The following is a 12,464-nucleotide window of genomic DNA, read 5'->3' on the forward strand; positions in this document are numbered from 1 at the left end:
ACACTGGTCACACACAGGTACGTCACACACAGGTACGTCACACTGGTCACACACAGGTACGTCACACACAGGTACGTCACACTGGTCACACACAGGTACGTCACACTGGTCACACACAGGTACGTCACACTGGTCACACACAGGTACGTCACACTGGTCGCACACAGGTACGTCACAATGGTCACACACAGGTACGTCACACTGGTCACACACAGGTACGTCACACAGGTCACACACAGTTACGTCACACTGGTCGCACACAGGTACGTCACACTGGTCACACACAGGTACGTCACACAGGTACGTCACACTGTTCACACACAGGTACGTCACACTGGTCACACACAGGTACGTCACACACAGGTACGTCACAATGGTCACACACAGGTACGTTACACTGGTCACACACAGGTACGTCACAATGGTCACACACAGGTACGTCACACTGGTCACACACAGGTACGTCACACTGGTCACACACAGGTACGTCACACTGTTCACACACAGGTACGTCACACACAGGTACGTCACACTGGTCACACACAGGTACGTCACACTGGTCACACACAGGTACATCACACTGTTCACACACAGGTACGTCACAATGGTCACACACAGGTACGTCACACTGTTCACACACAGGTAGGTCACACTGTTCACACACAGGTACGTCACACTGTTCACACAGTTACATCACACACAGGTACGTCACACTGTTCACACAGTTACATCACACACAGGTACTTTACACAGATCTAATGCTGACATGTATGTTAGTTATACATTCTCGGTGTTTCTGTTTGTACTGTTTCAGGTTGAGTATACCATAAAGGACAATCTCAAGAAAGGATTCAGTGGATATATACTGAGCTCTACCTTTCTCTGGATGGTCTGATATCGAAACATTTTCCCCAGGGTACCAAGTTCTACATTTTCCCCAGGGTACCGAGTTCTACATTTTCCCCAGGGTACCGAGTTCTACATTTTCCCCAGGGTATCGAGTTCTACATTTTCCCCAGGGTACCGAGTTCTACATTTTCCCCAGGGTACCGAGTTCTACATTTTCCCCAGGGTACCGAGTTCTACATTTTCCCCAGGGTATCGAGTTCTACATTTTCCCCAGGGTACCGAGTTCTACATTTTCCCTAGGGTACCGAGTTCTACATTTCCCCCAGGGTACCGAGTTCTACATTTTCCCCAGGGTACCGAGTTCTACATTTTCCCCCAGGGTACCGAGTTCTACATTTTCCCCAGGGTACCGAGTTCTACATTTTCCCAGGGTACCGAGTTCTACATTTTCCCCAGGGTATCGAGTTCTACATTTTCCCCAGGGTACCGAGTTCTACATTTTCCCCAGGGTACCGAGTTCTACATTTTCCCCCAGGGTACCGAGTTCTACATTTTCCCCAGGGTACCGAGTTCTACATTTTCCCCCAGGGTACCGAGTTCTACATTTCCCCAGGGTACCGAGTTCTACATTTTCCCCAGGGTACCGAGTTCTACATTTTCCCCAGGGTACCGTGTTCTACATTTTCCCCCAGGGTACCGAGTTCTACATTTTCCCCAGGGTACCGAGTTCTACATTTTCCCCAGGGTACCGAGTTCTACATTTTCCCCAGGGTACCGAGTTCTACATTTTCCCCAGGGTACCGAGTTCTACATTTTCCCCAGGGTACCGAGTTCTACATGTCTGTGTTTGGTCTGATGTTGGGAGCTCTACTGGCGGCCATCTTTGTTGTCCCCCTACTGTTTCCACTGAAGCTAACGAGTTCGTTTGACGTGAGTTCTTTATGCTGGATTACACTGCTTGTCTCTTGTTGGTGCATTAATGTTGGATGTACATGTCTCTTTTTGGTCAAGTAATGTTGGATACACAAGTTCCTTGTTGGTTCAGTAATGTTAGATTAATAGATATTAGGAAAAATTAGATTTAAATAGAAGTTCAATAGTTATATAGAGAATATAAATGCAAATATAAAAACGTGTCTTATTGACCTGTAATGTTTGCATGTGTCCATCTAGTATTTAGAACAAAGATTCAAGTCACGCTATGCAAGGTTGGTGGGGACATTCCTGATGATGTTGTCTCAGGTAGGATATTGGTGGCGACATTCCTGATGATGTTGTCTCAGGTAGGATATTGGTGGCGACATTACTGATGATGTTGTCTCAGGTAGGAAATGGGTGGCAACATTCCTGATGATGTTGTCTCAGGTAGGATATTGGTGGGCACATTCCTGATGATGTTGTCTCAGGTAGGAAATGGGTGGCGACATTCCTGATGATGTTGTCTCAGGTAGGATATTGGTGGGGACATTCCTGATGATGTTGTCTCAGGTAGGAAATGGGTGGCGACATTCCTGATGATGTTGTCTCAGGTAGGAAATGGGTGGCGACATTACTGATGATGTTGTCTCAGGTAGGATATTGGTGGGCACATTCCTGATGATGTTGTCTCAGGTAGGAAATGGGTGGCGACATTCCTGATGATGTTGTCTCAGGTAGGAAATGGGTGGCGACATTCCTGATGATGTTGTCTCAGGTAGGAAATGGGTGGCGACATTTCTGATGATGTTGTCTCAGGTAGGATATTGGTGGCGACATTACTGATGATGTTGTCTCAGGTAGGATATTGGTGGGCACATTACTGATGATGTTGTCTCAGGTAGGATATTGGTGGGCACATTACTGATGATGTTGTCTCAGGTAGGATATTGGTGGCGACATTACTGATGATGTTGTCTCAGGTAGGATATTGGTGGCGACATTACTGATGATGTTGTCTCAGGTAGGATATTGGTGGCGACATTACTGATGATGTTGTCTCAGGTAGGATATTGGTGGGCACATTACTGATGATGTTGTCTCAGGTAGGATATTGGTGGGCACATTACTGATGATGTTGTCTCAGGTAGGATATTGGTGGCGACATTACTGATGATGTTGTCTCAGGTAGGATATTGGTGGGCACATTACTGATGATGTTGTCTCAGGTAGGATATTGGTGGGCACATTCCTGATGATGTTGTCTCAGGTAGGATATTGGTGGCGACATTACTGATGATGTTGTCTCAGGTAGGATATTGGTGGCGACATTACTGATGATGTTGTCTCAGGTAGGATATTGGTGGCGACATTACTGATGATGTTGTCTCAGGTAGGATATTGGTGGGCACATTACTGATGATGTTGTCTCAGGTAGGATATTGGTGGGCACATTCCTGATGATGTTGTCTCAGGTAGGAAATGGGTGGCGACATTCCTGATGATGTTGTCTCAGGTAGGATATTGGTGGCGACATTACTGATGATGTTGTCTCAGGTAGGATATTGGTGGCGACATTCCTGATGATGTTGTCTCAGGTAGGATATTGGTGGCGACATTACTGATGATGTTGTCTCAGGTAGGATATTGGTGGGCACATTCATGATGATATTGTCTCAGGTAGGATATTGGTGGGCACATTACTGATGATGTTGTCTCAGGTAGGATATTGGTGGCGACATTCCTGATGATGTTGTCTCAGGTAGGATATTGGTGGCAACATTCCTGATGATGTTGTCTCGGGTAGGATATTGGTGGCGACATTCCTGATGATGTTGTCTTAGGTAGGAAATGGGTGGCGACATTCCTGATGATGTTGTCTCAGGTAGGATATTGGTGGCGACATTACTGATGATGTTGTCTCAGGTAGGAAATGGGTGGCGACATTCCTGATGATGTTGTCTCAGGTAGGATATTGGTGGCGACATTCCTGATGATGTTGTCTCAGGTAGGATATTGGTGGCGACATTACTGATGATGTTATCTCAGGTAGGATATTGGTGGCGACATTACTGATGATGTTGTCTCAGGTAGGATATTGGTGGTGACATTACTGATGATGTTGTCTCAGGTAGGATATTGGTGGCGACATTCCTGATGATGTTGTCTCAGGTAGGAAATTGGTGGCGACATTCCTGATGATGTTGTCTCAGGTAGGATATTGGTGGCGACATTACTGATGATGTTGTCTCAGGTAGGATATTGGTGGTGACATTACTGATGATGTTGTCTCAGGTAGGATATTGGTGGCGACATTCCTGATGATGTTGTCTCAGGTAGGATATTGGTGGCGACATTCCTGATGATGTTGTCTCAGGTAGGATATTGGTGGCGACATTCCTGATGATGTTGTCTCAGGTAGGAAATGGGTGGCGACATTCCTGATGATGTTGTCTCAGGTAGGATATTGGTGGCGACATTACTGATGATGTTGTCTCAGGTAGGAAATGGGTGGCGACATTCCTGATGATGTTGTCTCGGGTAGGATATTGGTGGCAACATTCCTGATGATGTTGTCTCAGGTAGGATATTGGTGGGCACATTACTGATGATGTTGTCTCAGGTAGGATATTGGTGGCGACATTACTGATGATGTTGTCTCAGGTAGGATATTGGTGGCGACATTACTGATGATGTTGTCTCAGGTAGGATATTGGTGGCGACATTCCTGATGATGTTGTCTCAGGTAGGATATTGGTGGTGACATTACTGATGATGTTGTCTCAGGTAGGATATTGGTGGCGACATTCCTGATGATGTTGTCTCAGGTAGGATATTGGTGGCGACATTACTGATGATGTTGTCTCAGGTAGAATATTGGTGGCGACATTCCTGATGATGTTGTCTCAGGTAGGAAATGGGTGGCGACATTCCTGATGATGTTGTCTCAGGTAGGATATTGGTGGCGACATTACTGATGATGTTGTCTCAGGTAGGATATTGGTGGCGACATTACTGATGATGTTGTCTCAGGTAGGATATTGGTGGTGACATTACTGATGATGTTGTCTCAGGTAGGATATTGGTGGCGACATTCCTGATGATGTTGTCTCAGGTAGGATATTGGTGGCGACATTACTGATGATGTTGTCTCAGGTAGGATATTGGTGGCGACATTACTGATGATGTTGTCTCAGGTAGGATATTGGTGGTGACATTACTGATGATGTTGTCTCAGGTAGGATATTGGTGGCGACATTCCTGATGATGTTGTCTCAGGTAGGATATTGGGGCGACATTACTGATGATGTTGTCTCAGGTAGGATATTGGTGGCGACATTCCTGATGATGTTGTCTCAGGTAGGATATTGGTGGCGACATTACTGATATGTTGTCTCAGGTAGGATATTGGTGGCGACATTACTGATGATGTTGTCTCAGGTAGGATATTGGTGGCGACATTCCTGATGATGTTGTCTCAGGTAGGATATTGGTGGCGACATTACTGATATGTTGTCTCAGGTAGGATATTGGTGGCGACATTACTGATGATGTTGTCTCAGGTAGGATATTGGTGGTGACATTACTGATGATGTTGTCTCAGGTAGGATATTGGTGGCGACATTCCTGATGATGTTGTCTCAGGTAGGATATTGGTGGTGACATTACTGATGATGTTGTCTCAGGTAGGATATTGGTGGCGACATTCCTGATGATGTTGTCTCAGGTAGGATATTGGTGGCGACATTACTGATGATGTTGTCTCAGGTAGAATATTGGTGGCGACATTCCTGATGATGTTATCTCAGGTAGGATATTGGTGGCGACATTACTGATGATGTTGTCTCAGGTAGGAAATGGGTGGCGACATTCCTGATGATGTTGTCTCAGGTAGGAAATGGGTGGCGACATTCCTGATGATGTTGTCTCAGGTAGGATATTGGTGGCGACATTACTGATGATGTTGTCTCAGGTAGGATATTGGTGGGCACATTACTGATGATGTTGTCTCAGGTAGGATATTGGTGGGCACATTACTGATGATGTTGTCTCAGGTAGGATATTGGTGGCGACATTACTGATGATGTTGTCTCAGGTAGGATATTGGTGGCGACATTACTGATGATGTTGTCTCAGGTAGGATATTGGTGGCGACATTACTGATGATGTTGTCTCAGGTAGGATATTGGTGGGCACATTACTGATGATGTTGTCTCAGGTAGGATATTGGTGGGCACATTACTGATGATGTTGTCTCAGGTAGGATATTGGTGGCGACATTACTGATGATGTTGTCTCAGGTAGGATATTGGTGGGCACATTACTGATGATGTTGTCTCAGGTAGGATATTGGTGGGCACATTCCTGATGATGTTGTCTCAGGTAGGATATTGGTGGCGACATTACTGATGATGTTGTCTCAGGTAGGATATTGGTGGGCACATTACTGATGATGTTGTCTCAGGTAGGATATTGGTGGGCACATTCCTGATGATGTTGTCTCAGGTAGGAAATGGGTGGCGACATTCCTGATGATGTTGTCTCAGGTAGGATATTGGTGGCGACATTACTGATGATGTTGTCTCAGGTAGGATATTGGTGGCGACATTCCTGATGATGTTGTCTCAGGTAGGATATTGGTGGCGACATTACTGATGATGTTGTCTCAGGTAGGATATTGGTGGGCACATTCCTGATGATATTGTCTCAGGTAGGATATTGGTGGGCACATTACTGATGATGTTGTCTCAGGTAGGATATTGGTGGCGACATTCCTGATGATGTTGTCTCAGGTAGGATATTGGTGGCAACATTCCTGATGATGTTGTCTCGGGTAGGATATTGGTGGCGACATTCCTGATGATGTTGTCTTAGGTAGGAAATGGGTGGCGACATTCCTGATGATGTTGTCTCAGGTAGGATATTGGTGGCGACATTACTGATGATGTTGTCTCAGGTAGGAAATGGGTGGCGACATTCCTGATGATGTTGTCTCAGGTAGGATATTGGTGGCGACATTCCTGATGATGTTGTCTCAGGTAGGATATTGGTGGCGACATATCTGATGATGTTATCTCAGGTAGGATATTGGTGGCGACATTACTGATGATGTTGTCTCAGGTAGGATATTGGTGGTGACATTACTGATGATGTTGTCTCAGGTAGGATATTGGTGGCGACATTCCTGATGATGTTGTCTCAGGTAGGAAATTGGTGGCGACATTCCTGATGATGTTGTCTCAGGTAGGATATTGGTGGCGACATTACTGATGATGTTGTCTCAGGTAGGATATTGGTGGTGACATTACTGATGATGTTGTCTCAGGTAGGATATTGGTGGCGACATTCCTGATGATGTTGTCTCAGGTAGGATATTGGTGGCGACATTCCTGATGATGTTGTCTCAGGTAGGATATTGGTGGCGACATTCCTGATGATGTTGTCTCAGGTAGGAAATGGGTGGCGACATTCCTGATGATGTTGTCTCAGGTAGGATATTGGTGGCGACATTACTGATGATGTTGTCTCAGGTAGGAAATGGGTGGCGACATTCCTGATGATGTTGTCTCGGGTAGGATATTGGTGGCGACATTCCTGATGATGTTGTCTCAGGTAGGATATTGGTGGCGACATTACTGATGATGTTGTCTCAGGTAGGATATTGGTGGCGACATTACTGATGATGTTGTCTCAGGTAGGATATTGGTGGCGACATTACTGATGATGTTGTCTCAGGTAGGATATTGGTGGGCACATTACTGATGATGTTGTCTCAGGTAGGATATTGGTGGGCACATTACTGATGATGTTGTCTCAGGTAGGATATTGGTGGCGACATTACTGATGATGTTGTCTCAGGTAGGATATTGGTGGGCACATTACTGATGATGTTGTCTCAGGTAGGATATTGGTGGGCACATTCCTGATGATGTTGTCTCAGGTAGGATATTGGTGGCGACATTACTGATGATGTTGTCTCAGGTAGGATATTGGTGGGCACATTACTGATGATGTTGTCTCAGGTAGGATATTGGTGGGCACATTCCTGATGATGTTGTCTCAGGTAGGAAATGGGTGGCGACATTCCTGATGATGTTGTCTCAGGTAGGATATTGGTGGCGACATTACTGATGATGTTGTCTCAGGTAGGATATTGGTGGCGACATTCCTGATGATGTTGTCTCAGGTAGGATATTGGTGGCGACATTACTGATGATGTTGTCTCAGGTAGGATATTGGTGGGCACATTCCTGATGATATTGTCTCAGGTAGGATATTGGTGGGCACATTACTGATGATGTTGTCTCAGGTAGGATATTGGTGGCGACATTCCTGATGATGTTGTCTCAGGTAGGATATTGGTGGCAACATTCCTGATGATGTTGTCTCGGGTAGGATATTGGTGGCGACATTCCTGATGATGTTGTCTTAGGTAGGAAATGGGTGGCGACATTCCTGATGATGTTGTCTCAGGTAGGATATTGGTGGCGACATTACTGATGATGTTGTCTCAGGTAGGAAATGGGTGGCGACATTCCTGATGATGTTGTCTCAGGTAGGATATTGGTGGCGACATTCCTGATGATGTTGTCTCAGGTAGGATATTGGTGGCGACATTACTGATGATGTTATCTCAGGTAGGATATTGGTGGCGACATTACTGATGATGTTGTCTCAGGTAGGATATTGGTGGTGACATTACTGATGATGTTGTCTCAGGTAGGATATTGGTGGCGACATTCCTGATGATGTTGTCTCAGGTAGGAAATTGGTGGCGACATTCCTGATGATGTTGTCTCAGGTAGGATATTGGTGGCGACATTACTGATGATGTTGTCTCAGGTAGGATATTGGTGGTGACATTACTGATGATGTTGTCTCAGGTAGGATATTGGTGGCGACATTCCTGATGATGTTGTCTCAGGTAGGATATTGGTGGCGACATTCCTGATGATGTTGTCTCAGGTAGGATATTGGTGGCGACATTCCTGATGATGTTGTCTCAGGTAGGAAATGGGTGGCGACATTCCTGATGATGTTGTCTCAGGTAGGATATTGGTGGCGACATTACTGATGATGTTGTCTCAGGTAGGAAATGGGTGGCGACATTCCTGATGATGTTGTCTCGGGTAGGATATTGGTGGCGACATTCCTGATGATGTTGTCTCAGGTAGGATATTGGTGGCGACATTACTGATGATGTTGTCTCAGGTAGGATATTGGTGGCGACATTACTGATGATATTGTCTCAGGTAGGATATTGGTGGCGACATTCCTGATGATGTTGTCTCAGGTAGGATATTGGTGGCGACATTCCTGATGATGTTGTCTCAGGTAGGATATTGGTGGCGACATTACTGATGATGTTGTCTCAGGTAGGATATTGGTGGCGACATTACTGATGATGTTGTCTCAGGTAGGATATTGGTGGTGACATTACTGATGATGTTGTCTCAGGTAGGATATTGGTGGCGACATTCCTGATGATGTTGTCTCAGGTAGGATATTGGTGGCGACATTACTGATGATGTTGTCTCAGGTAGGATATTGGTGGTGACATTACTGATGATATTGTCTCGGGTAGGATATTGGTTGCGACATTCCTGATGATGTTGTCTCAGGTAGGATATTGGTGGCGACATTACTGATGATGTTGTCTCAGGTAGGAAATGGGTGGCGACATTCCTGATGATGTTGTCTCAGGTAGGATATTGGTGGCGACATTCCTGATGATGTTGTCTCAGGTAGGATATTGGTTGCGACATTACTGATGATGTTGTGTAGTTTCTCAAGTCGGTTAAGTGGTGGTGGACATGGTTTATTAAAATATCGGTTTTTTTACCCACCCATTTAGTAATATAACATTTTTGTCTTTTTTTTTATATTTTGTTTTCTATTATGTCTCGAAAATATTTACGGTAATAATAAAATAATTATAGTTATGCACAAAACAATAAAACATTTATAGTTATCCACAAATTATTCAAATGTTTAAAGTAATCAATTAAATGTTGAAAATGTTTATATTCATCCATTAAAACTTATAAATGTTCAGTTATCCAGTAAATATTGAATATGTTTAGAGTTATCCAGTAAATATTGAAAATGTTTAGAGTTGTCCAAAAAATGTTGATAATGTTTTAGAGTTGTCCAATAAATGTTGAAAATGTTTAGAGTTGTCCAGTAAATATTGAAAATGTTTAGAGTTATCCAAAAAATGTTGATGTTTAGAGTTGTCCAATAAATGTTGATAATGTTTTGAGTTGTCTAGTAAATGTTGAAAATTTTTAGAGTTGTCCAGTAAATGTTGATAATGTTTAGAGTTGTCCAGTAAATGTTGATAATGTTTAGAGTTGTCCAATAAACGTTGATAATGTTTAGAGTTGTCCAATAAATGTTGATAATGTTTAGAGTTGTCCAGTAAATGTTGATAATGTTTAGAGTTGTCCAGTAAATGTCACCACTATTCTCCAGACCATCTACATGGGCATCACGTGCTATGGTCCAGCTACAGCTCTTAAGGCAGGTCAGTGCCCAGCATGTTGCTTGGTTCGGCAGTCCTGTGAGCTCTGATTTTAATTGATTGAAAGATGAGTTACAATCCAATCAAATCAACATTCCAATTTTTGAATCCGCTATTAACTTTTTTTTTTCATTTCGTTTTATGGGTATGCTAAATTTTAATCACAATATTACCGATTTAACCTATTCCATTGAAAAAACAATACCAAATTTAAGGACCAAACTTATTTAGGGGCGGATTAAGCTTGAGCAGGGCCCCCGGCTGAAAATTTTTGCCCCCAAAAATTTTCAGCCGGGGGCCCTGTTCAAGCTTAATCCGCCCCTAAATTTTATATATATATATATATATATATATATATATATATATATATATATATATATATATATATATATAAATATATATATATATATATATATATAAATATATATATATATATATATATATATATATATATATATATATATATATATATATATATATATATATATATATATATACTTAGATATTTCGTAAAAAGTATATGGAAGATTGTGATGCAAAAATTAAAACTAGTTTGTTCAGTGAAAACCAACAATTATGCAGTAAATTAGGGGGCCTCTAAACATCCCCCCCCCCTTTAATCCGCTACCGCTTTATCGTATGAATTTATCATAACCCCCATATTTATTTAATGTCTAAACCGACATACTATTAGACATCACTTTTAATATAAATGAAACATAACCCATAAATCGTATTACAAATATTGCATAACAAATCAATACAAAATCAATTAGTTAGAGTATCGAAGTTAGCAGCCACGTCGAAGCATCGAGTGATATGTTGATTTTTTTATTTTCCAATGTGGTGTCACCCCAATTCTTACATTGGACGTGTTTTTCGTTCTGATCTGATCAGTACATTGTTTGTTCCCATTGGCGTTACCCCCCCCCCCCCCCTCTTGTCACAATTAACCAGTCACTCTGTTAAACAAGATACCACCAACTTAACACCAGACATAAATCCCTCTCGTATCCTTGTGCTTCCTTGCTTTACTTTCATGCTTTTTGTTTTGGTTTCAGTGACTGGCTTCCCTCTGTGGGCCACCATTTTAAGTATTGGAGCTGTCGCCACTTTCTACTCAGCTCTCGTAAGTCTTTCAACATTTCTGTCACTAAGTATAAAGATGGCCGCTATGTCAGCTGATAGCTCCCTAGTCTACTACAGAAAACTGTCCAGAAAACTGAATGTTTATCCTAGGGTGGGATTAAAGCTGTCATCTGGACGGATGTGTTTCAAGCTGTCATGATGTTGGCTGGTCTGCTGGCTGTTGTCATTCAAGTAAGTTGTAAGCTGTCATCAGTGTTTCTTCCAGACTTTTTTCTCCGGGGGGGGGGGGGGCACTTGAAATTTTCGGGGGGGGGGGGGGCGGTAGACTTTCTTCGGGGGGGGGGCGGACACTGTTAAAAGTATATATTTTCTATATAAATTATATAAATTTCATTTCGTTTCGTACGGGGGGAGGGGGGGCGGTAAATTTTTTTCGGGGGGGGGGGGGGGGGGGGGGGGGCAAAGCCTGGAAGAAACTCTGGCTGTCATGATGTTGCTGCAATGTGTAAACCAATGAGCCTGCTGACGTCACACGCTGGTTGATGACGACACGCCTAAGGTTGGTTGAAATAAGAACACAACACGGTGACGTGTTGACAAATCACATGACTGGCCTATCCTTTCTTTTATTTTTGAGGTGTCAAAAGATTTTATGGGGATTAAAATAAGGTAAGTATTCCCTCAAGCTTACTCTAATCGAATTAATCAATGGCTAATTAATGTAATTGCTTCATCTTGTACAGGGTACATTAAAAGTGGGCGGAGCATCGCGTGTATGGAGCCTCAACGACCGCTGGGAGAGAATTCAATTTTTTAAGTGGGTGTAGACAATAGTAGACAATAGCAGACAATAGTAGACAATAGTAGACAGTAAACAAAAGTAGACAATAGTATACAGTAGTAGACAATAGTAGACAATAGTAGACAATAGTAGACAAAAGTAGACAATAGTAGACAATAGTAGACAATAGTAGACAAAAGTAGACAATAGTAGACAATAGTAGACAATATCAGACAATAGCAGACAAGAACAGACAATATCAGACAATAGTAGACAATAGCAGACAATAGCAGACAAAAGTAAACA

The 12,464-nt window shown here is 43.0% G+C and overlaps 1 protein-coding gene across 1 annotated transcript; it reads left to right on the forward strand.

Annotated features, from left to right (window-relative positions):
* Window positions 1-1,686: 1,686 nt before the first annotated feature.
* Window positions 1,687-12,194, forward strand: LOC131933235 (sodium-dependent multivitamin transporter; the record flags this gene model as incomplete). Its single annotated transcript, XM_059290017.1, has 6 exons — window positions 1,687-1,779; window positions 2,023-2,091; window positions 10,240-10,291; window positions 11,350-11,417; window positions 11,528-11,608; window positions 12,121-12,194. Coding segments are annotated over exons 1-6 (437 nt in total), but the record flags the coding sequence as incomplete, so codon positions are not given.
* Between the last annotated feature and the right edge of the window lie 270 nt (window positions 12,195-12,464).

This window comes from Physella acuta, unplaced genomic scaffold, assembly GCF_028476545.2.
Source record: "Physella acuta isolate Inbredline_101_S28 unplaced genomic scaffold, ASM2847654v3 ptg002412l, whole genome shotgun sequence".
Classification (NCBI taxonomy): domain Eukaryota; kingdom Metazoa; phylum Mollusca; class Gastropoda; family Physidae; genus Physella; species Physella acuta.